Source organism: Dermacentor variabilis, chromosome 4, assembly GCF_050947875.1.
Source record: "Dermacentor variabilis isolate Ectoservices chromosome 4, ASM5094787v1, whole genome shotgun sequence".
Lineage (NCBI taxonomy): Eukaryota > Metazoa > Arthropoda > Arachnida > Ixodida > Ixodidae > Dermacentor > Dermacentor variabilis.
In genome coordinates this window covers 25,338,862-25,365,273 of record NC_134571.1, presented here as the reverse complement: position 1 = coordinate 25,365,273, position 26,412 = coordinate 25,338,862, and the positions used below count along the sequence as shown (strand labels likewise).

At 46.1% G+C, this 26,412-nt stretch overlaps 1 protein-coding gene across 2 annotated transcripts in view; it reads left to right on the top strand.

Annotated features, from left to right (window-relative positions):
- The first annotated feature begins 1,133 nt into the window (after positions 1–1,133).
- LOC142578829 (scavenger receptor class B member 1-like) overlaps positions 1,134–26,412 on the top strand; it is a 90,473-nt gene continuing 65,194 nt past the window's right edge. Inside the window, exons 1-2 of one of the 2 annotated variants that reach the window (XM_075688452.1) lie at positions 1,134–1,577; positions 13,012–13,179. Coding sequence is in view for 1 of the 2 variants with exons in the window: in XM_075688451.1 (XP_075544566.1) it covers positions 24,319–24,355 (37 nt within the window). In the remaining variant the exon portion in view is untranslated. Of the gene's footprint in view, positions 1,578–13,011; positions 13,180–24,062; positions 24,356–26,412 lie in introns of those variants that run through there. The other variant, XM_075688451.1, reaches the window with a different exon arrangement.

Below are 26,412 nucleotides of genomic sequence, written 5' to 3'. Positions count from 1 at the left end.
ATATAAATATATATATATATATATATATATATATATATATATATATATATATATATATATATATATATATATATATATATATATATATATCCGCGAAACTATGCGCCGTGATAGCGACCGACCCAACAGTACCCAGCACACAACAGCCGGGCTGTCACGCGAAAGCGGAGTAAGTAGGCAACAAAAACGTCGCTTTAAAATGCTCCTTAACTACTGTACCCAAGAAATGTATCAATTAACTGGCTACGAGAAAATCCCATAGAGACACGCTAATCTGTTGCTTGGGCCGCGAGCAAGCATTTTTTTTGTACAGAGACGACGGCCGAAAATGTCTCGGTCCTAGCTGGACATGTTGCGAGAGTTCCTTGATCGACCTTTGCATGACCTACACAGCCTGTTTTACGCAATCAAATTAAATTTTTATTTTGGATTTCGCGGGTACACACGTCTAGTGGCAAAATGAAAAGGCCGAACAGAAGCGTCTTGACTGGGTCTGTGCTCCTATACCACAGCTTCACATTCGATAAAAGAAGAAAGCATGTCATATAAAACAATATTAAAGACCGCGAAATAGTTTTCTCAGTTATTTCGAAACACGTTGCTTTGATGGTGACTTCGGCACGACACGGTGCGGCAAATTAAGTGATCGCAGTCGCGACAACGGAGACAGGCCAGCAGGTGCCGTCCTCATGAAAGAATGCACAAATGCATGTTATTAGGTTTCTCTTTAAAATATTGAGTGTGTCTAAAGCTGCAGTTAACGCATGACCCTCCACGACGAGCTGTTTCCCAATCCCTGCGGCCTGAACGCCGTGGTATGCGTGGTGCAAGAAGTCTGAAGGTGCTGCTAGTAGAGCGTCGCAGGCTCCACCGCCAGAAAGTCTCCCAACATTAAAAAATAATAATAAGAAGAAGAAAGGAATTCGGGGAGCCAGCGGCTGCTGCAAATCATGAACGGGACCGCTGGTTCGCGCATCTCCGGATCACGCCACGCGGACCAGGCGGGGACGTACGCCAGAGCATTGCGCGCGAAAGGCACGCGGTGGAGAGGGGAACTTTTAACAGATGGGAGGGTGGCGAGGGAGAGCAGAGGGGTGGTTGGAAGCTGTTGGAGCGCGCTTTCGAACTGCCGTTTCTGTCCCCCGCCGGCTTCGTTTCTTTTGTCTGCACCACCGCGGGACCGCTCGACAATCGTTCGAATCCCACGGCCGAGCAGGGAAGCAGGCCCTCGGGAGGGAAGCGGAAAGGACGGACTGTCCTGCTCGTTGCCGTCACAGCGACTGCGTTCGGTGCTACAGCCAGACTTCGAAGCCGGCCGGCCGGGAGTCCCGAAAGCTGTTGCTGCAAGCCCGTGTTACCGCCGCAAGTGCGTGCGGCCCGACTGCGCGAAAGGTAGCTCCGTTCACCTGAACGGGACGAAGAAATCGCTGCCCAGGCTGTAGGAAGCAAGCGCAAGCAAGCGCACTTGTGGCCCCGCCGACCGGGTTCAACGTGCCCTGCCATCCATCGTCGTGAACTGACCGTCATTTGGCGTCGTGGGAAAGCGCACGCTGTTGAACAACGGATAGCCCGCAAAGGTAGGCGTTTATTGGACGAATGTATGTACGGAAAGCATCTCTCCGTTCAGCGGCGCTGCTAGAAAGCTGAACAGAAAGAGAGAGAGAGAGAGATATTAAAGGGAAAAAAAGAAGAAAAGCGACGCTTGACAGCGGCTGATGAGCTCAGCGCGTGGTGTTCTTTTTTTCTTTTTTTTTCTATGCTATTTGCGCGTCCGTGCAGCTGCCTCTGCGGGGAATCTCCAGAGCAGCAACGACGATCTGATACTGCTGAATGCTTAGCTGTCGTGACAATATGATATTTAATAAGTTCGCTATACGCACGGGCAAAAATAAATCGCACCGTGAACAACTTGCGGCACCATCAATGCGACATGAGTTTCTCGGAAAATTTAGTGTCACATGATTGCTCCGAATTTTTAAAATATTCAAATCGCTTTCCTTTTTGCCGAAACGCAATGCCCGAGCGCTCTAGAGGCTAGAGTCATGCGCGCTGTATCGCTGACATCCCTTGCGACGCTGAGTTGCTTCTTAATTATTTAGGACCGGATCAGCGAGGCACATTAGGCAACAGTTGTACCTTAGCGTGTCATAAATAACTGTGCCTGACAAAAATTTGGTGACAAAAATTTGATCGGGGCTTCTCACCCGATCTGCTCAGGCACTCAGAAGAGCGTCTTGTCGTGTATACTACTATGTCCAATGATCTCGGGCGTAGGCGGCTGAAAATTTCGGATCGCGTTATATTTCCATCAGAAGTGATTTTACTTAACTGCAATAAAGGTGCAGTTATACCGTGCAACGTTATCCAAACACATATTGACTTTGTTTTTCCCTCAGACCAACAACCTGCATGAAGGTTTTTTTTTTTTTTTTTTTTTTTAAACAGTGCGTTGCAAGTCGTGCATATCTTGGTCCATCTTCTCGTTAGAAGCTGGTACTGATGACTGAATTGCAAAGCAGCAGAGTATGATCGGCGACAGTAAACGCATGACCGCACATGGTTTCAGATGGAACTAAATTTGTGACGAAGTTACACCACAGGTTCTGAGCAATGAGTGGCATAGCACCTGCTGCTTGTTTCAAAATAACATGGCACGAGAGTGCAAGCTGCAAGGCATGCCTCGGCGCTCGACACCGAGCAGACGACGCTTGGAAGCGTGGCGGCACGCATTGTTCTCGTGATCGCGGTTGTGATAGGCTGATACCAGCTGGATTTTCCACCCGTGTGACGTGCGTTATTGCAAAAATAGCTTATACCTGTGGTTTTCTTTTTTCTCGAAATTGCATGATTGTCCCATGAGCACAAGCCCCAACGGACTAAAATACCGAGAAGGGCTTTCGCTTGCAAATCGATGAGCTCGACTATATGAATTTCGACTCCCTATCCGGAATTTCAAGTTCGTATCTAGATTTTCTAGATCATGTAACATGCCCTATATTCGATTGTTTATCGTAATCTAGTCCTTGTCTGTTGTAAGCTTGCGCATCGAAAGCTTGCACATAGCCGTTTTCCAATGCGTATAAAAGTACACCCTAGAACTACACTTGACGTTACGGTTGCGTTTAGATTGAAACGGAACAGATGCGAAAAGTATGTTCCGATATTTTCCTTTTTTAATTTATGGGACTACGCCGATTATTGTAGCGTAATTAGGCGTACTGCATTGGATAAATGCGGCAACTGCTGCCAGATGGCACACAACTGCCTACTTTCTAAGAGAAAGGGATAGGCATGCTGCTGATAGAAAGAGGAAGAAGAAAAAGCACGACAGGCCCAAAAGACAAAATAAAACTAGCATAAGGCTCAGGGGGCAAAATAACGAAGAAAAAATCCTCGTGCACACCTCCTAAATCAACACAGCTTGCGAAGGATTTCTTATAAATTATCAAAATTTCCAGCTTAAGATGCATGTTGCACGACACTGAAGGCCTCGCAAGTTCACCAGATTACAGAGATTATAACTGGTTGGTAAACTCGGTAGTTTTTGGAAAATTTACGGTGTGATCAGATTTTTTTATTCATCCAGAAAACGTAAGGTTGCTGGAATATAGGGAACCGATGAAACTGCGAGACTGAAGCAATAAACAATAACATACAAAATTCAGGTACAAAGAGTGAAGGTGGCACGCGAAATCTAAGACGATGAGCTGTGCTAATAGTTATATAATCATGATTAAATGTAACACGACCACGCCTGCAAATGGATCACGTTACGCCTCATTGTGCTCAAAACAGCCATACATATCGATCGCCCCCTTTCAAAGGCACGTGGAGACAAATATTCTTGGGTATCCCAGTTCTCCTATGCCTCATTTTTCCTCCCTACGCACACACTGATCTCAGCACCATTTGCGTCATGGCGCCAAGGTACGTGATAGGAGGAAAAATGTTTGTATTTCCTTATGGCGAACCATATGGCGATTGCACTCGAGATCGGCGAATATAGCTCCTTAGTTTCACAATACAAGGGCATCAATTAGCTTTTTTGCGATGTCCTCACGTGGCTCCAGTAACGTGGAATTCAGTTCTAATCGAACTGGATTCTACTGCAGCGTAATCAATGCACTCCGTATTGGGCTCCATCCACTGCAGCAGCTATATCTGAGCGGCAGGCTTTCGACCTTGCAGGAACCGTTTGTTGTTTGCTTAACGCAGCAAACATTGCTCGAATGCATTGTTTGAGTCTCTGCAGTTAAACGTGACCCACACAGTTGAAACCAGAAAGGGGAACGGGGGGGGGGGGGGGGTATAGAAGGGAAAAAAAGCCGATACCTTGTTTGACAGTTTTTGCCGGTTTGTCGCGTTTCATAGGTTGACATCATTGGTGAAAGCGTGTACCAGCGTTCTCTTTCTTGTTGTATCTGTTTTATTTTCAAAAACGCGAACGCAGGAGTCGCGAAAAATGTCAAAGGGCGACTGTCACTCCGGGTGCAGATCGTTCCCGTCTATTCACATAACGCGCCAACATTGCGTAGTTCGTAGCGACATCTCCGAGCTGCGTCAAGCATTTACCCGAGTTGCGAGTAAATTATTTTAACGTATCATACCTGGTTCGCACTTTACTAGTTTGCGCCAGCTTCACAGCGACGCGGGAAAGAACAACAACAAAAAAGAAATGCTACTGGAATTATAAGAATTGTCTCCTAATGCGTAAGAATTATTTGGTTCTGATGCTACTTTGCTTACGTATTTAGCTAGCTTATGCATGTTTACCCATCGCTACCTTTCATTTACTATTACACTATTATAACGATTAAATTTGTTAACTTGACAAACTAAACATTTATTTTGCAGGTATGTCATGTCAACTGTGCCGAGACGCCGTCACAACCGGTATTTTTTTTTTTTTTTGGCACACCATAGCTTCTTTACTTCCTTTTTTTTTTCGATTTTCCTTGTTTTGTTACGTCTGTGACACGGCGACGTAACCAGTCATTTTTCTCTTCTAACGCTACCAACGATCTACTGTTACACTATTGTAACGATTACATGTGTTAACTTGACAAATGCATTTATTTTGCAGATGTAAGGTGTCACGGGACGGACAGATTTTTCGGGGGTGCTCGCCACAGAATGCTTACGCATTAAAAGTTTGGGGGGTGGAACATATATATATATATATATATATATATATATATATATATATATATATATATATATATATATATATATATATATATATATATAAAGATGTGAGAAACAGGGAGGTTAACCGGAAGATAGATATCCAAAAAGGCTACTGGTTTGGACTTGTTGGTTACAATTCATGATCAAGCTTGTGTCTGTCGTCCCCCAGTCCTCGTTCCAAGTGGTGCGCAAATAACGTCCATCATGATAGATATCCAGTTTGCTACCTTGCACTGAGTTACGGGTAAGGGGGGGTGGGGGAGGCAAATGAATGTGCGCAGTGGCAAGTCAGCGAGGCCAACGTGGCGAGGCAATTTTGAGGCGTTATAGTTTTTCTTCCTCAGACGCGGCGCACTGCTTTCAGTTTTCTGCCAGTTCATAACGCAAACTTGAGAAGCTTGCGTGACCGCTGGCCAGATGTGCTACTCTAGATGCAGGTTGGAAGATAAAACTACATGCAATAAAAGCATACAAGCCTAATACCAACACATCTCCCGCTCATAACTATCTACAAGACCTGATTTATGTGAAGAGAAAAGACAGGCTTGTAAACTAAAATCGAGGCGGAAAGTTTGACGCACTTGGTACATGTATGTATATGTACTGAAATTGGGGGTTGTTAAACATGATACGCTGTAGCATACATTTCATGATATTGATTTTTTAGTTATTTTCTTCGTTCCATCATCACACCTTACATTTTCCGAACCCTCTATTTCTTTCCTTCATGTCGAGTTTCTTCCTTCGCATTTTGTTATCTTTTACTTTATTTTTTTTGTGCGCGTATGCTTCGTGGTCTTTGCTTGAAACGCCTTTGTTTTTTCTTCCTTTCTTTTGTCTTTTTCTTGGCTATGGCGTTGGGCTGCTAAGCACCAGGTCGCGGGATCGAATCCCGGCCACGGCGGCCGCATTTCGATGGGTGCGAAATGCGAAAACACCCGTGGTACTTAGATTTAGGTGCACGTTAAAGACCCCCAGGTGGTCGAAATTTCCGGAGTCCTCCACTACGGCGTGCCTCATAATCAGAAAGTGGTTTTGGCACATGAAACCCCATAATTTTCTTGTCTTTCCTCTGACCAAGAAGCCAAGGATCCCGGAGATCATGCAGTCTATGCTGCAATGGGGCTATTTTCGAATATATTGACGCTAATTGCTCCTGCGCCGTAAAGTTCCCCTACTCTGTGGCAAGTTCTAGCTTGTCGCATTGAAACCTACATTTTTGATGCATTTTATGACTCGCTATGACACGTGGTATACGACAGGCGCAGTTTCGATGGGCGCGAAAGGGCCGCTCCATCCCGCGTACGCCAAACCCGTGTCACTACAAAAAAAAAAAAAAAGTGTCCTAAAAGAAATTGCACTTATATGCGCACACCTTTCTCTTTCCGTCCCCATTGCCACGGAAGGCAGAAGAAAGGAGTAAAATAAGCCGTTAGGCCTTTGGTGTTATGGCTCGTGACAGAATCGCTGAAGGTGACAGTCTGTTGTCGTGTTGGCGTGCAACGCAAAACCCGAAGGAACGACTGGAGTCTCGGCAAAGTCTTTGAACACTGTCGTGTTCGCACTAAGTGAGCGCATGTAGCGACACGTGGCTATCGCTCTTTGTGCGCGCCGCACCAGCGGTCGCAGCTAAAAGCTGGATCGTTTCTGCGAGAACCCGCGCTGTGCGCAGCTCGGCGCTGCGGGGCTGTGCGATAGGGAACGCACGATGGAAGCAGCGAGGGAATAAATGCCGTCGACTGGACTGCAGAGGGGATTCGGCAGCTTTACATCACGCGTTGCATAGACAGATGACTCATATATCGGCGCCACGCACCTAGCCGGGGAGGCCCCGCTGCTTATAGGCTTAGTCTCTTTTCCCCTGTCGTCGTTTTATGACAAAAGCAAAGAAAAAGAAAAGGCGCACCAGCTCGTGAGTGCAGCGCGGCATTTGGGGGAGCGCAAGCACCGGTTTGGGTCGCTCGCTCTGGGACCCGCCCCTCAACGCTCTGATGTATTATCGCCGCATTGACGTCATCACAAGCTCGCCTGTTACTGCATGTTGTTAGAGAGGCAAATGCACCGAGTAATAGGTGTTGCGCCCGTTGTTTTCGCAGCCAAACAGGTAACTTAATTGTGCGAGAGCCTATACTGCTTTCGCATGTGCCCGGGGAAGTTCAGTGCCTCCAATATTATCCTGCATCTTTAGAAGGGATATGTTCGTATAGCTAAATTTCCGAATCGAATTGAATACTAAATATTTTCAGTTTCTGGAGAATGCGAAATATGGCCCCGTCGAGTCCCTTTGGTTAAAATGTAAATAAATAAATAAATAAATAAATAAATAAATAAATAAATAAATAAATAAATAAATAAATAAATCTTTTTACGTTATTTAATCTAAGGACGTAAGTTCGTTCACAACTTGATGTCAGGTCAACTCAGAAGCTTCTAAACGGGAATCAAATAAAATGTGATCGCAACTGGTGCACTGTGACCCTGTCAGTAATAATAATAATTTAAAAAAAAGCTATTCGCATGCAGCTTCAGTAGCGAGTGTTGTGTTTGTCTAAGAAGCACCGCAGACCCTTTTAAATGTGTGCAAACATCCTGAGATAGACCAAATATTAAATTCGTTTCCCTAAATCGAGACAACAAATTCGACGGCTACATAAGGGAAGGCTTCCACATTAATCGACTGGAAGCTATTGTGCGCAATGGCCTTCTCAATAATTTTCCTCAGCGACTGTTGCCTCTGCGCTATAGCAACTGCGGACTGCTGGACCACCATCACTGAGAAGAGTTTCCGCTTGCAAGGGTCTTAATTTCTCCCTGAAGACTGCAACAATGTTTGGCATTCCTTGTATTATTTGATAAAAACAACTATTCTACAACTTCGAGTAGTTGATTCTCGAGTAGAATACCACAGATTGTTCAACTCGTATCAGGAATGTCGAAAATTCGAGTACCCGTAGCCTTTACTGTCTGGTAGGGCCTACGGTTTCCTTAAATATTACGAACACAAATTTTTCACGGAAAGCACCAAAAATATGTTCAAAGTTTCTGGCATTAACCTTTGTTGTGCAAATTATATCACTTCGTGCAACTGTGTGACTGGCGCTGACATGTACGGTGTACTTATTAAATTACCACACATCATTAAAAAATGTAAAAAAAAGTCGTAGTATTTTGGGCCTTGCATTTAAGCAGCTTGCATTTGACCGATACAGCAGTAGGTAAGGTCAAGCGCCTTGTGAACAAAACTTCTTGCGCCCAGTTCTTTCCCATCTACCGAGGCGACTATTCCTGTTAAGCGTTTCATCCTCATTCGAAAGCATTAGTGGCTTAGTTTTTGCTAAGAATCGCGTTGAATAATGGTCACCCTAAAACAGTATCAATAACGCATTTCGATCATAGCATAGCATAGCATAGATATTTTAAACGATGCGTAACGGGTTTTGTGTGCGAAACTGTCAGATGCTGACGTTCCGAGAATGAGGCTCAAGAGGCAACAGACAAGACGTACTTACGCCAGTTAATGCTTTCGGTGAACGCAACCAGGAATAAGCCCACCAGTCTACAAATGCATTCAACAACTAAGTGCGCAAGGCCGGGCAGGTCATTGTAACAACAGATGAGATACTTGCATTGTGACCTACGAGAAAAAAACAAGGAAAGGTTATACTGCTTTCTTTTTTTCTTTTTTTTTTTTTTACTGGTCAGAGGACTGAACACGCCCTCGTTTGTTAATCTAAGGTAGTGCCTGCTTTCCGAACGACACTAGGTTACAATGACCTGTGTAAACTATGAATGCTTTCAATAGACAAGCGGGCACTTTCAGCAAAGTGCAATATCGTTATGGTATACGTGTTTTATTCTATTTATCAAGGCTGAACTGCTGAACTGTGAAAACTTCCTACCTCCAGGTGCCGTCATTAGCTTTTTCTGCTCTTTCTTCTTGTGCTCCCTATCTTTTATTCGCTGCGAAAGTATTATTTAGTTTGTTTTTCTCTTATTTACAAGACTTTTTTACATACTTAATGTGTTCGTGGCTTTGGGACATGGGTGTGTGTATTTCTCAACTGTGTATTGGGATAGCCGTCTCTTATGTAGCCTATATACAGGTTGTCCCAGCAAACTTTAGCCAGAGTTTAAAAATACGTGAATGCCACGTAGCTGGACAGAACCAAGGTAATGTTGTTGACCGTCGCTTGAAGATACTAAAATTACTTTTTCATTCCGTCTAACTAGACAATTAGTCTTAATTAATCAATGTCTCAAATATTATAATTAGATGAAAAGTGTCAACAAGAAAATTGTAGAGCGACAGGAAAAACTCCCGGTACAGCTTTCTGCTCAATACGGGCTACATAAAAGTGTTCTGCTTCCTCTGTCGGTCTTTTTCCTTCGGCTCTCGTTCGTGTCTTTCTGCGTTGCGTCTGTGTCCCGTCTCGTGTCCGCGTATGTCTCGCTCGTTTTCGCGTTCCCTCTGAGAGCGCGTACCGAGCGTGAAAGAAGCCGGCAAATGCACGCAAAATTGCCGCGCGACTGGCCGCTCGAGGCACTTTTCGTGTATTTGCGGGCTTCTTTCACGCTCGGAAACACTTTTATGCAGCACGTATTGAGCAACAGAAAGCTGTCTCGGGAGGTTTTCATGTTACTCTACAATTTTCTCATTGACACTCTTCATCTACTCATAATATTTGAGAATATGAATAATTAATTAAGAATAACTGTGTCATTAGGTAGAACGAAAAAGAAATAATCTGAGTATCTCCAAGTGACGGCAAACAACATTAGTTTTATCCATCTACGTGGCATTCGCATATTTTTTAAACTCTAGATAAAGTTAGCTGCGACACCCTATATAGTTACCCATCGGTGTGCAGTTATTAAACTAACAAAACAAAGCAAGAAAAAAGAAGCGGAGTAGTCGGTGTCCTCGGGACCTTAACCTCTCAACAGCTAACATTCAGAACTTAACAGTATATAGCAAATGGGGCCTAAGAACCCCGAATAGAATCAGTGCTTTTAAGCGATACAGTTTACAACGCATTGGAAAGGTACCAGTCCTTTATTCTGCTGCCGCGACACCTTTTTAAAGACTTGAACCTAAAGTGAGGGGCGACGTGAAACTGCGACTCATTTTGTTTTCTCTCCCTTCCCACCACCTACGGAGGTGTCAAGGAGACCCGATCAATGTTTCCTAAGCTACGCCGCCGGACCAGAAGCTCAAGGCGACGGCGCGACAAAAAGCTAGGGTCAATCATTTCTGAAATCCGCCTGCTTGACACGGCATGCTGTTACCGTGGTCGCGCAGCGCTCTCGGTCGACGGACGGCCGAGTCGACGTGACGGCGCCCTGCGCGTGTCGGGGGCGAAATTTTTTCGCACCGTGCCTTGTCGCGAACCGGCGTCAACTCGGCGCGTCCTGTATGGCAGTGCGAGATCGTTTTGCGTCACTTGACGTGCGCCGGTTTCTTGACGTCTCGTCAACGACTGAGGACACAAAGAGACTCAACCCGGCTGCCACGTTCTTTGCTCCCCGTACGTATTCCGAACTGCACTATACTAGCACTCTTTCCCACAAAGCACGTCTGCCTAGATCAAAACAGGAAAGCGAACTTCCTTTTTTTTTTATTGCGTATCTGCTGGCTTTGTTGTCCCCGCTTTACTCTTATAACTAGACGGGCGCTGTCGATTGCAACTTGACGAAGAGGCCTTTAACACATTGCACGTCAGGACGCAGAGTAAAGGTGAAAATGTTTCGGACGTGATCTTTCGAACTGCTTAGGTGCACCCACAACCATATGAAGCCAATAGATAATAATAATAGATATAATAGGAAAGCACAGGGGAAGTTATTTGCAGTTAAACACTACAAATGGAGTTCGTTGCCCTGTGCTTTCCTCGGCTTCATTATCTGTTGACTTCGTATGGTCGTGATTAACAAAAACCGGGCCCCTCGGTTCCTCCCCTTCTTCTCTCTCACCAGGTAATTCCTGTGTCACGCACGTGCAGTGCAAACCAGGCTGTCATATAAGCCATTTTTGCCTCGCCACCTGCTTTCTGTGCAGTTCAGACATGTGCTTTTCTTTTACCCCTACTTTTTTTTTACGTCATCTCGTTTTTCTATTTTCTTTTTTTTAGCCCCAGTTTGTCCGTATTTGATATTGCTTGATCTTAGCTTTGAACCATTTCATTTCCTCAGCCGGGAAAATCAAGAGGTCTGGAAGGTTCTTATTTCCATGGTTAATTTGTTTTCATATTGAAGGTGGCCCGCATATCCCACGTTTGACGGATATAAAGCCTCCAGTGCTCGTGCATCTCATTGGCGCTATTCAAATCGTTGTTCGTATGCTCTTTGTACGACTTGCGTATATGAGCCAGCGCTGTGCGGTACTCGGTTATCGCGAGAACGTCTCCGCTGAATCTGTGCTCCCGGTCAGAGGATACTTAAAAGTGCGCCTTTTTCAATATAAACAAAAATAAAAAATGAAGCTCCATACATTGATATCATATCTACAAAGGCTATAGTATGAAGACATCAGTCTCCTGGATATAACCGTTCGTTTAAAATACGCAGAAAAGTGTAAGGGAGTCTTCTTATAAACGATATTTTCAGCGGGAACACGCATTCAGACTTTATTCATAACTAGTGGTCTTTGGTGCCAACGGTTGGCAAAGAATGGTATGCACAGTGAAATCAAAACTGCAGTTAAAAAAATGAAAAAGACTGTTACAACCTCTATAAATTTTCACGCCAAATTAGCCGCTTTTCTTCGTTTTCCGGAGGCTCGCCAAAAATCTGCCTTAGTGTTCCCTACACGTATGCTTTGCGTCATACTCTACCAGACTTGATAAGTGGCGCGCGGGTGGAGCAGTTTCCGGCAGCTCTCGCAAGGCTAGGTCCAGCTGTATCTAGCAGCACTCGTTCTCGTCCTCGTCCTCCTCCTCGCCAGGCATGAACAATTGCTAGCAATTCATTTGTTTACAATTACGAATTCCTTTTTCACTAAACTACTTGACCGCCCTCCACAAGCGTTTGTTGCGTCCTTGCTCTTCTATCAGCTCTCTCTCTCTCTCTCCTCCCATCTTTCATCCCCCCCCATCCTGCTCCCATGTGTAGGGTAGCAAACCGGTTAGGCTACACTGGTTAACCTCCCTGCCTTCCTTCTCCACTTTTTCCTTCCTTCCTTCCTTCCTTCCACATGAACATGAAATTCATTCTTTCGGTGAGTTCCATCCGCTTCACCTGACCACTTCTTTTAACATTTTAGTTGAACCTAGCTAAAACGTTGCTTGAGCAGTGCTTCTCGTAATACTGCTGATGTTTTGTAAGCACTGCTGGCGTTTCTCGAACGTTGTTCACCGTAACCCTCAAAGCACGAAAAGAGACCCATACGTGCACCTCGGCTATGCTAAGGAGGTCATATAGACGAAGTCCCCACACATCAGTAAACAGTGTCGCATGCCCTTTCTGGAGCCCAGTGTCGGTGATCACCCTCCGTGGCCTTTATGCGACTCCGTTTCTCTCGCACAAGAGAACGTGAGGTCATTCGCCAGCTGCGCTCGGCGCGACACGCGGTCGGAAAGAAGACCAAATAGAGACGGATAGTCCGCGCACAGCGTCGCCGTACACACGCGCGATTTGCCCGAGGACCGAGGGCGTTGATTCTCGAACCCTTTCAAAGTGGCAGTCGCGTTCATTCAGCGCCGCTTTACACTGCTGGCGACCGCGACCAGCGGAGAAAAGGGCGCGCGTGAACCATTTTATGGAATCGTCCCTCGTGCGGCGTACATCACTCCGCTTCCTCCTTTCTTTTTTCCTCCTTCCGATTCGCAGGCCAACTCGATAAGGCTGAGCGGGCACGCGCGATTGCCGCGACGGCCTGACAGCGGAGACGCTCCGGGGTTCCCTTCCGTCCACCATCCGCAGGCCCGGCTGCGACTGTGGTCTCTGCCCTCCGTCCACGCATCGCCACCGCCTCGAGTCCCACGGGGTGCACCATAGGTGAGCGCCTAATGCACTGCCCGTAAATGTGCGCGCGTGTTTGCTGGCCTGCGGTAAAGGCTATGTTAGGGAAGCGGTTGAGTATACCGCCGTCATGGTCTTTTTCGAACTGTGAGAACCAACGCACGATTCTATGGGGTATTCGTATGCATGAAGACGATTGTATGTGGAAGTCATGCTGTATTGTGAATTTTACAGGTGCATTGTTGAGGGAAGTGGGTGAAGTTTGATGTAAAGTTCTAGAATCTTTTTTATCCGCACCTCCCTGCCCCTTCAACTAGAAGAATCTGGATTGCTAATGGAGGGAAAAAAAACATAAATAAAGAAAAAGTAAAGGAGAGAGAGGAGGAAGGGGAAGTCACTACGAGAAAAAAAAACTTGCAATATGCTTCTAACCATGTAGTTTCCGTTCAGTCCGATAATAATTGCGATTACCGGCATCCTTTGCGGAAGTGGTGGTGTAGGGAAACTCGTGATGAAATTCTGTTGTATGCGATTCTATACTAACCCGCCGTGGTGCCTTAGCGGCTATGGTGTCGCGCTGCTGTATAAGCACGAGTTCGCCGGATCAAATCCCGGCCGCGGCGGCCGCATTTCCGTGGGGGTGAAATGCAAAAACATCCGTGTCCCGTGCATTGGCGGCACGTTAAAGATGCCCTGCATGGTGGTCAAAATTAATCCGGAGTCCCTCACTACGGCGTGCGTCATAATAAGATCGTGGTTTTGGCACGTAAAACCACAGGATTCAATTCGTTTCTAGTCCCGCACGTAAGTGTTCATATAAGAACAAAACATGGACCCACCGGTAAAAAAATGCTGTTGGCAATTTTACTTCCACACGCCTCCGCTGACGTGATGCTAGTTTAACCGATCAGAGATCGTGAAAACAACACGTTAACACCCGGAACAAACAGTCACATGCACAAGTTGAAAAATCGCCAATCGGCATCACAATCGAACACGCGTACAACACACGCTTCGCACGCATGCGCACGAGGTAAGCGTATCGCTTTCCTTTTGCCAGCACCCGCCGTCGTTGCTTAGTGGCTATGGTGTTTGGCTGCTAAGCACGAGGTCGCGGGATCGAATCCCGGCCACGACGACTGCATCTCGACGGGGGCGAAATGCGAAAACACCCGTGTACTTAGAATTAGGGGCACGTTAAAGAACCCGAAGTGGTCCAAATTTCCGGAGTCCCCCTCTACGGCGTGCCTCGTAATGAGATCGTGGTTTTGGCACGCAAAACCCCAGAATTAAATTTAGTTTTTTTTTCCTTTTCCAGCAATATTTACCATGGACTATTCGGTCATGCACCTTGGCTTAACAAACTGTGGCGCGAAAGGAAGGGGACATGTAGTGCGCTCCATGTGTGTTTAGGCGAAGATATGATTCAAAATTATGAGGTTTTAGGTGCCAAAACCATGATCTCATTATGAAGTACGTCGTAGTGTGGGACTCCGGAATAATTTGGACCGCCTGGGTTTCTTTAACGTGCACCTAAATCTAAGTACACAGGTGTTTTCGAATTTCGCCCCTATCGAAATGCGGCCCCGGGCTTCGATCCCGCGACCCAACAGGAGCCCAACACCATAACCACTAAGCAACCACGGCGGCTCAAAAAGATACAGTTCTTATGAGTGGACCGATGAAGCGTTTTTTTTTTTTTTTTTGTGACATGTACGAGCCGGCGGACACCAGATATTGTCGATAGTCACCTGTTAACGCTCTTAATTCATTCCCTAAATTTCTTAATCTTTATCAATTTTACTTCAGCGCATAGAGAGAGAGAGAGAGAGAGAGAGAGAGAGAGAGAGAGAGAGAGAGAGAGAGTGTGTGTGTGTGTGTGTGTGTGTGCGTGTGTGTGTGTGTGTGTGTGTGTGTGTGTGTGTGTGTGTGTGTGTGTGTGTGTGTGTGTGTGTGTGTGTGTGTGTGTGTGTGTGTGTGTGTGTGTGTGTGTGTGTGTGTGTGTGTGTGTGTGTGTGTGCGTGTGTGTGTGTGTAAAGAATGAAAGATAGCGAAGTTCACCAGGACTGAGCTAATTTCACTACTCTGGCTTGGATGAAAGGAAAAGGGGAGAAAAAGATTAAGAGAAGGAGAGAAAGTCTAGTGTTGATGCCGGCCGACCTGGTGAAAACTCTCCGCGCTGTATCTCAGACGGTCGCTCAGTTCATTTGCTATCAGAACTCGCAGCAGCGCTTGTGTGGCCTTCTGCAGCTGTCATGTGTGAGGCAATGGTCCCAGGATCCCGTCCAACGAAAAATAGTTTCTGGCCAGTTGTTTTAGAGCGGTGCGGAGCGCAAGCCGTTAATTTTTAAAGGACGGGCAGTGGGGAGAGATAGTGTTCTACTCTCTTCGCCATCGCTAGCGTTGATTTCGGTGATACCGGTCCTTCCGATCAATATTGAGTATGCATTGACGAACGCAAATAACGTTCAGGAGCAAGGGACAAAGTGCTGTTTCTTCACTTTTTAGAAGACCAGGAAACAGGCGCAGTTGCTTATGGAAGGCTTGAGTTAATGCAGCCGATTGTGCACTATACTGCTTAAGCGCTGGGCTGCGTCGCTCCTCGATAAGATATAGAAATGTTTGTTCCTTCATGTGGCTTTGCGAGCAGCACATTTGGCAATTGTCGAATATGAAGCCGGCTCATGCCCGGCGCATGGCAACATAATAGTTGAACACTGGAGACCACCACCGATTTTGATGTATCAGTCCCCCGAATCGCCAACGAAATTAATTAAGCACAGTACGAAGCGAGATAAAACGGGAGCACGTCGTAATATCGGCAAACGTCTGAATAAACAAAACAACGCGGAAACGTACGCGCCCAGTTTCACTACCCATTGGAAAACGAACATGAAAATTTAAGCGAATTGTGACGTTGCGGTGGTATACGCAGCCGGATGCTAAATATGACGTAAACATGAAAGCTTCGCAAGTACAAAGCTCTGTTTGTCTGAACTTTTTTCGCGCCTCAGATCAATGCTCGCAGTGCGTACAAAAATTCGCAATCCTTACTTCACGACATGTTATAAGCTTCCCACGATTACATTTGGTTGCTCTTTTTTGCACTTATTTAGTGAAGCACTCCACAGACGTGAAGTGCTCCGCAGCATTAGCAGGTTTTACTTTGTAAGAATGCAAGTGGCCTGTGTTCCGCTTGCGTAAGCAAGACGCTTGTATACCAGCAAAACCTAGTCAAACTTTATATTCTTTGCTACACAAGTCACTTTCGTCCACTAATCCAGAACTCTAAATTACGGAATTTTAGAAATAGCATATTTAAGCGACTTCGTATGCCCAAAAAAACCGAGGCTCCACTTGTTATTCTGTACTCTTTCTTGGATGCTTTTGTACGCATTGCCGATAGCTTCCCCTATCTTTGCTTCCCCTATTTCTACAACTGCCTAATAATCTACGTCGTTCAAACGCCGACTGTGGAACTGGAGACATGATTTTCAACAACTAAGACAGCCTAAAACTAATCGTGAAAGTGTCTCCAGCGTATTTTCGATGCCCGTCTATCGGCGCGAGCTCTCGCGTCCTTACACTTTTTCTTCTTCCTTGCTGCCATGTGAAGCCCATGTGGTGATCCTACTGTGTGGCGATCAGAACGCTCTCAAAGAATGCGCGACCAACTTGGTGGAACTCAATCGCAGGGAGCCTGCGACGAGCGCGATTAGGGTTTTCAAAACAGTGCAATAGAAATTGCACTCTGATTTGACAAAAACGGCCTTAACCTTAACCGAACTTGTAAAACGACATTACTGTGAAAACAGGCCACATCGTCCTTCAGTTTGATGGCGTTGTTTACTACGCAGCGCTGCAGTCGTTGCTGAGGAAGGTCTCATGATTTCGGCGAGTCGCAGATACCAGAATGCATCGTCGAACTCTCATTAGGGCTATAGCGACGACTTAACCAGGAACTAAAAAGAGCCTAACGTAGTGCTCAGAATCGAATGAAATATAAAAGAGGCCGCCTCCGAACAAGGTGCACCGCGTGCTTGTGTTGAAGGCAAGCGTTACACATATATGCCGTGTGCTGTGCCGTGTGCTGTTTGCCCGGCGGCATTCCTGGAACGGTCACTTCCTCGATTGTCGAATGCCGGCACCTTCGTTTTCCTCCAAACTCTCGCCTCACCGATGCGCGTCCACATCTGACACAGCCATGTTTACCCGCTTCGTTCGACCTTTACGCGGTCGAGTGTTTGCAACTTTCCTTTATCGATGAAATCACGAACGAAGCACTTGGTTGCTATGGTTACGCATGCGTAATTTTTCACCGATCGTCCTTGTGCGCTTGCTGCCCCTTTACGTGCCATTAAATGACAATACAATAATACACTTCAATGCAGCCTAGCGCAGTTCGTAGCTGAACTCTACTTGGTCGAGTGACACTTTCAGGTTCGCAGGATGGAGGTCTTGCTTCCAAAGTATCAGCCAAGTTACAATAACGTCGAAATGGCATGACATCAACAGTTAACTGTCGCTATAGCAACACCGTCACGTGGCGTCATTTTTCTCGTTGCGAAGTGTGTTTACTGACCCGACGTATAATACAAAAACCTCAAGAAGTTTTGAATTTACACAGCTACAGCTGCAGCTACAGGCCCTAATGCACCCTGTACGTCGCTTCTTCAACGTCAACGTCGCACACACCAGTGGTGCTGGACTTATTTTGGTCACACGGGGAGAACGCCAAATGTAAACATGTAACCGTTTGCGAACAACCTTTAATTTGCGTCATCGCTATAGGTCCATTTATGCGATTACTGTAATCAATAAGATCGAACTAATAAAGCTTCTTTGAATCTGCGAATTGCAGGATATGACTTCTGTGCTGGATATAAGGGAGTACGCGGGCGTATACACGTAAAGTCTATAGAAATTTTCAGACCCAGTATACCGGCGCCATTATGAAGCAATTAATGATAAAAAGAAACTGTGCACGTTAACTGTGGACGCCTTTAATCTATAGAAAATCATGTAGTCAGCTGCTACATTCATTTGCCTTTATGCAATATGGATTAATTACGGCGCTCCATTCCAGAGCGCACATGTGGAGCGCTGCGTATCGAACAAAGCGATAATGCGGTCAAGTCATCGGATTGCGTGCTGATGGGAATGATCCCGCTAACAAACAAAGCCAGCGGCTACATGTGTATAGATAAGGTTAGTATGCAGCCGACACCGAATAACTGAGAATTCGCTGGACGAAACTTACGAAGTACGAAACCATGCCTTATGTGTTAGTTGACTCAGGATGGATAGCGTCGTTTTCATAATAAAACGCTTTCCTTTAAAAAAAAAAACTCCGTTACATTGAGCTCGCAAGGTTGGCGGATTGGGCTAGTTGGTTAATTTTCCCCTCTGATAAGGGGTGCAGCGCGAACCAAGACGAAAAGACGAGAAGCAGACGGTGACAAGCGCTTACTGTACATGCCAATTTGAATTTATTGCTTGAAACGGGGATTTATATGACAAAATTACAAAAAAAGAGACAGGAAAGCTGTGAAATCTGGAGAAAGAACGCGTCGAAACTAGTAACAAGAACAACCTGATTAATGAAGAAAGTTAACAATATATTGCAATCGCCTGCCGAGGCGTGCTGGCATTTCCAGGAAACGCCAACTCCGTTTGTGACAGGGCGACGGATGGCTTTTGCTTGTGCAAGGATCGCTTTCACGTGCTCTGCTGGCTGCTTCGACAATGACACGAGTGCAATCATCTCCGTGTCTGAAGATGACCACTGTTGGTTCGAACATGGGTTTGCAGTCGCATGCGCGGCAATGCAGGGCTTTAAAAAAAACTTTTACGTTGTGAACGTTGTTCGCGTGCTCACGTATAGGCGATCATTTAGTCGCCGTTTTCTCGCGCCTCCTTCTTGCTTCACGCGGCGCCATTAATCAGTTAAACGGACCTTTAGCGAAAGCGTCATTGACAACATAAATGTATGAGCGCCGAATATTACTCGTTACACAGTATAGTTTGGTTCGCGCCTATGAGATGAAGATGCAAAGGCACCAATTCTTACACAGTGAACAGCATTGGAAGAAAAATATCTTTAGGGTCGGCCGTGATTGGCTTCTTTGCTTGGTATACTTTTCGATTATTCTAATGTATGCGCACAGTCATCGTGGGAAAATACGTAAAGGTGCGGGCAGAAGGCTTGCATCTTTCTCTTCACTAGTCATGTCCAGTTCGCACATTTACTAGTCACACGTCAACATTACTTCGCAAAGACAACATCAACTTCGCCAGGACGCGTGGTCTATGGTGAAGTTAAAGGAAATTTCTGCTAAGGGCAAGATTTAGCATATCTTCGGGGAGAGAGAAACGAAGAGGGAGAGGTAGGGAAGTTAACCAGGGACGCGCCCGGTTGGCTACCCTACACTTGGTTAAGGGGAAATAGATAACGCCAGGAGAAGAATGGCAGGGAGGTCAGCCATACGAGCATCCGGTTTGCTACCCTGCACGGTTGGAAGGGAAAGGGGAATAGAAAGAGGAAAGCGGGAGAGAGTGAACCGTGTGCGTGCACGCAGCAAAGCTTCTTGAACTCAGTTAAGTCGGAGCAAGTGCCCACCGGTACATTTCGCTGCCATCATTCTGCTGTCCGAAGCTAATCTTGATGTTCCCCATAGCTGGTGATGCGCATTGAAGTCACCTGGGAAGACCAAGAGGTCAGTGGTCGTTAGCAGTACGTTGCAGTACGTGGCAGTATATCGGTAAAGTTAACCGTGACTTTTTTTTTACTTCAGTGCGAATAGAACGCTGCGGGTAAGCCATAATGCTTACTCAAGACATGCAAGCACTGAATTGAGAGCTCCAGCACTTGCACTGCACTTTGCGCTGACGGAATATGTAGGTTATTCAAATGAATTCGAAAAGTATTCATCAGAGACCGGAGCATCATAACCACGTAATTAACACTGTTGCGCAGAGTGGCGAAAGGACAGGAGTTAAGAGAGAAAACAACACACGACACCTGAGTGCACACTATCAGCTGGTTTATTTTTCAGCAAGCGAAGCGTACATGTAGCCTACACGCATGCGCAGGGATGCTATTCCCTGTATACGTACGGCCTCTGTTGTCAGTGATTATGCTAATATTTTTATTGCTAAGTGAAATAGACGGCGCGCTGTCGCATGAGCTCTGTGGGTCTATCCCGATGTCGTATGCTTCCACGATTTCGCTTTTTCTTTGGTTCCTACTTTTCAACAGGTTCACCGTCTTGTGGAAGATAGCCTTGCACTTGCATGAAGTGCAATGAGTAGGTAGATGCCCTGGTGCTTGTATCGAACTGCAGTTGTAACGATGTTCGCGCAGTCTATCATTTACGCACCTGCCTGTTTGGTCCACGTAATCAGCCCTACATGCAAAGGTATCCTGTAGACTACTACCATCGCGCAGTCAATAAATCTTTTGTCGTGGTTTGTAGTGCATGCATTTTGGGTATTCCTTTCTCTGGTCATCCCATTTACCTTTGCGCACAATCCCTTTAGCTTTTGTGGTGCTATGAGGACCACTCGTACGCCATACCTAGCAGCTACATTTCTCAGTCGGTGTGATACTGTGTGCATGTAGGGCATGGTTATGAAAGATTTGCCTCTCTCATCTTGCTTGGGACCTTGCTCACCAGGAATTCTTTGGAGCAAAGCATTCATTACGGAAGCTATTAAATAATTCGGGTATTTTACTCCTCTTCAAGCACTCGATCTGCAACCGAACACCGACTTCCACCGTGTGTTCGCATGACTTCCTTGTGGCCTTCAGCAGGTACGCCGAGGCAACGCTTATCCTCACTATTTTTAGTGCCCCGAGTCATATAATAAAATTCCTTTTTCATTTCTTGTCTTGCAGGTCTAGTATGTGTGCTGGTTGGGAAAGGTTAAATTCAGGTTTAGAAATTGAAGGCAATCCTCCCGCGGCAGTTCGAACGTAAACTGCAGCCCGCTGTGTTCATTGTGGAACAGCCTGAACACCTCGTCCTTACACCTCTCAACAAATTTTGATGTAGGTAGGCAGACAAGTCATCTACGTAACTGAATCGTCTAGTCACCCCTAATTTTCTTAGCGGCTCTTCCAGCTTCCGGTTTCCTCTGCCCAGGAGCAGGTCAGAGAACAGGGGTGGTCCGGGAACCGATGCAAATAGCATCTTTTTGCAGGTAGGTCTTTTCATTGTATAGCACAGAAACAGAGACTCTAAGTAGATACCCAGGTCGTCAGTAAACTTGTTCAATGTGGTTCCACATTTGTTCTGGAATTTTACAACGCCACATAAGTCAATGTCCTCTTCGACTGCCATAATGGCAACTTCCTGTGTGATGGGGTAAAACATGTCCGTGACGTACTCAGAAAAAGCACGTATAGGCTAGCTGATCCTCAGCAAAGCTACGCCTTCTTCAGAATTCGGGATCAGGAGAGGATGCTTGACCTCAGTGTTAACCAAATGTTTTTGGAGGTGCATAGCCATACAATACTGTATGCTAGGTTCCAGTGTCTTCCACAATCATTCTAAAAGGAGTTACTCTTTTGTGGGTGTTTGCGGAGAAGAATGGCGTCAATGTTAAAACCCGCAAAACAGGAACTCATCCATACATACTCATCCATGCGCTGGCATCTACGTTTGTTGAATGAACGAGTGGGCATCACTTTCCTTTCGAACCCTAATCGATACAACCGACAATTATACGACAGTTTAGAATTCTGGTTTGTCGTCTATGCAGGCGATGCCAGTTTGTGCATCGCAACCGTCTCACTATGCGCAGTGTACGGAACTCACGTGATCACGTGTTTTCCATGGAGCAAATTCGCTGTCACTCGGGATATTGCCGTGACAGCTAGCTAAATAAACTGGCATACCTCATTTTTATTTCCTCGCAAGAAGACCAGTCATAGCAGGAAAACTGTTCCCACGACAGGGCCTCTCGTCGCGAGCGTCGTGCATTTGTGGAAGCGATCGGGGTGCGCACGTTTGAGTCGCTCGGACGATCGCGATGTCGTTAGCTCACAACGCCAAAAGAATGGCGCTGCACCGGGAAATAAGTAGAAGGAGAGGAAAAGTCCCTAATCGCGGTTCTGACGAGTATGACTCACCGTATAATAGCCTGCACTTTTCGTTTGCTGTAGCGATATATGTACTCTAAACCCGCACTCAAGTACATGCGTCGTAGGAGTGTACATGAAAACGAGTAAACATGGCAGGAAAATAAAATAGAAATAAAATCCGTGTTCGGAGAAAGCAAAGATGGAGGCACGGGCTCCGAAGCTAAAATACGAAGACGATCCTGAGCTCCGAGGTGAACACACGCAAAGTTGGGTACAACGCGCAAATAACATTCTGAGCGCCTCAGAAAACTCAGCGCGGTCACGCATGTCTGATTCGAAATCTCCGCAGGGAATTCCACTGTGCTGTTGCCACACCGCACCCCTTTCAGTGCGTCACCGATAACGTGGCTGGAATATGCGACTTTCGGCTCTAGACAAATTAACCGGCATTTTCGGCAAATTTACTGAATTTACTGAAAGAAAAGAAAGTGGTAAAAGGTAAATTCGCCTGTCGTCAGACTTAACTGCTGCTTTTATTCTTCGCTTATCCTTTTTGTTTATTATTACTTTTTTACCATGGATGGGACGGCCAACTTTCCTTCTTTCGCTTGACGTCAGCGACATGTTGTGAACCGGTTTGTGCCCTAGCTTGTATCGCCACGTACGACGCGTATTAATATTCACCTCGTAGCGTCCTTCCGTACGCATATAATGTACTCAATAGAGCGCCAGTCTATTCCGAGACGTCCGCTTTTTTTTTTCTTGCATTGTTTGTGGCTTCAACGGCGACTAGACAAAAGCATGCATTTCCGTTCACGTGAGGTGCGTCGAAACAACTGATATGCCGGAAATAACAACATGCCGCGGGGACAAAGCTTCCGTCACTAATCAAAGGCTGCAAGTTTAAACCCATCGAATCTGACCCCTCTTAGAATTCAGGTTGCAATCCTCGATGTCACCAGTTTAGTGAACACTTTGTATTTTAGTCTCTATGTTGCTCGGCGATGCAATTACGATGAACTTCTATTATTTAATTATATGCTCGAACTCACGCGGGACAAGCGATACGAGATCGTGGGCGTAACCAGGCCGGAAAAGGTGGGGGGCACCTAGGCATGTGCCCTCCCCATCTTTTGGTTTCGCGAGTAGCCAATTGAAACCATGTCGACCTGGCATGCCTAAACCGTGATGCAAGCGCCGTTTTGTATAGTTTAGAGATCCAAAGTATGCTGTGAATGTCCAGCTCTCTTCGCGCTTGTGGCACCTGGAAAGACTTCTGTAAAAGCGGACACAACCTCGGGCTCACGTAAGCGACCATACAATGAGCTTTCTGGTGATCGCAGCGCAGGCTCGACGACGCAACGCTCTCTATATTGCGAACCAGATGATTCCTGCTTTGGCGATACGCCATCTGCTGTAGCAGGCCGCCGCTGCCAACAGAATCAAACTTTATATGAAGCAAATGTAAATAGACGACATATACGCTTACTTCGACTGTGCACGTTCAAGTTATATAGAAGCAAGCGTCGCATCACCGCACCGTTCCGCGAGGGCGGCTCTTGAGGCAACGGCGCAACACCTCGACCTTGAGGCGGCGACGATTGTCGCCGGGGCTTTCCTCTGCGCCTACCTTACAAGAAACAGCGATCGAGAAATAATAAGCTAAAAAGGGGGAGAAGAAGACACACATGCCAATTCAGCGTCACCGGAATAGTTCGTGTACTACGGGCTAGAAAGCGCGTTCGCTGATCGCAAGTGCGTCACAAGCACCTTCTCTCTCATTTGTCCTCCCTTTTCACCGGCTCTTCACGTCGCCGGTGCTTTCGTGACAGCGCTTTCCCGTGGCAAGCCCGACAGCTTTCCACACACTAAGCTCCTCTCCGGCGCTGGGCTTTGACCGCTACCTGCTTGGAAGAGAGGGAAATGTCACCCTCGCCTTTCTTGCCGTATCTGTGCGCGGCCGAAATTGTGCGTGCTATGCAGGCTGAGTAGGGAGGATCAGCTGAAAAGTTTAACCACGCACACCAACTTAGGCCCACTGGAATACGGGGACATAACCTGCCCCCCAGTTCATCTCTTTTCTACGTCCAATGCCTCTTCGGAGAGCATCGTTTTCACGTGTAATTTGTGAGTATGGCATTTGTGTTTCTTTATTCTGCTGTCGTTGCCTGTTAGCGTCGGTCACTTTGGCAACAGCATCCACCTGTTGCTATTGCAGTGACAGCTTGTGGTTTGTGATCATAAGCTGGAAAATGGAGCAACGAGCCGAAACGCACGCAGGGATAATGCCGGGCAGATGCAACGTACCTTGTAATGCTCAGTGTGGCGCAAAGCACAAAGGTCGTGGCAGTCTTCGATATATTCTTGTGTTCGCTGCTATTCAGTACGTGTACACTTGGAAGCTATTGCGTACGATAAAGTTGGTTGCTTGCGGGAGTGGCTCACCGCCTGTGAATTGAACCATGCACTGACTCCGACGTCTGCTCAACATTGCATGCAGTGTGCTGCACGTGACTAGTGACGCCCGGTTGACCGACGAATAAACGAAAACGCCGTCTTTCCTGGAGAGCTCCTAATTGCGAATATGAAAAAGTTGAGCTCTGTGAGAGCTGGCAGTGGGTACTTGAGACACGCCTTAGAATTGCCTCGCGGGTAGAAGCGCTTTCATACATTTTTTTTTTTCTGCAGGGTGTTTCAGCGAACCCTTTCAAAAAATTTTAAAACTTGCCTGTGGCAGATAGCACAATTCTAGTCCATGAACTGGTTTACTCGTAGAGGCGGACATTACTTGCACAGATAATTGAAATGCGTAATTCAAATAATAAAATTCTCTAATTAACTTTTTGCTAATTGTGAGTTGTGAGGCAATTAAAGAAACACACACACACACACACACACACACACACACACACACACACACACATATATATATATATATATATATATATATATATATATATATATTTATATATATATATATATATATATATATATATATATATGTATATTTATATATATATATATATATATATATAATTCAGCACACCCAAAGTTTTCACGTGATGTCCACGTGCGTAGTAGGTTGAAAGCATGTAGAGCTATGCGCCTCCACAAATACATGGTTCACCAATTGAATAACGGGATGGTCGGGACCGTCCGTGTGTCTTTTCAGCCAGATGGTGTTATAAAGTAAATTTATTTATGTCGTGGTGCGCTTATCTAAATAAGCCGCATCTTATTATTCAGTTTCGCCGTAATTTCAGCATGTACTCGCCTATATATATCAAGACGTTTATTTTAAAAATAAGAAGTGCGGTAAGCGAGTGCGTGGAGCCCCTAGTCCAGGGCCCCACTGGCTTTAGCGGTCCTCCGTGCCTGGTCGAGGAGCGCTAGCTGCATCTCCCGATCCTCGCTGGCGAGCCAAGTCCCTTAAATGGTGACAGAGAGAAAGAAACGTTTATTATTCGAAACACTGTCCCGAGCGAGGCCCGGTATCACCCTGGGGTGGGAAGGCTCCTTAGTCCAGGAACCCTCTGGCTTCGACTGCCCTCTTGGCCCTGGCGACGAGTTGTCGCTGGTCTTCCAGGTGCCCGAGGGCGAGCTTGGCCTCATACGTTTCGAATAGGTGGTCTTCGTTTGCTTTTCGTGCTCGTTTCGCATCCGTTTCCGGTTGCATTTCGCTGCCTTCCTGTCCCGGGCATTCCAGGAGCAAGTGTGCCAGGGTGTCGGGTACGTTGCAGAGCGGGCAGAGGTAGCCGTGGAGCGTCGGGTACAGTTCGTAAAATTCCAGTACGTTCGATTGTATACCATTATCATCGTTATGCAAAATTGTAGTTGTGCGAAAAGCACTGCTAGAGCGTACCCGTTTTGTTTACTCATTACTGCCTTAGAAATACTTCGCAACAAGCTCAGCGATGACAGAAGACGCCAATCTCATATTCAGCAGGAAACAGAGAAAATAAATTTTCAGGAGTCTGCGGAACAAACCCCCCTAGCGTTCAGAATAAAACAAGTCGTCTGGGCACGAGTAAAGAGCTATGACGAATGCTAAAATGTTGTTTGTTAATTAAACAACTTCTGATAAGCTTAAAGCTGGTCAAAAACATATTGCAAGAAATCACCAAGAAACTAGTGTAACCCAGCTGATTCGTTTCCTCCAAGTCAAATCTATGCTGCCTAAGATT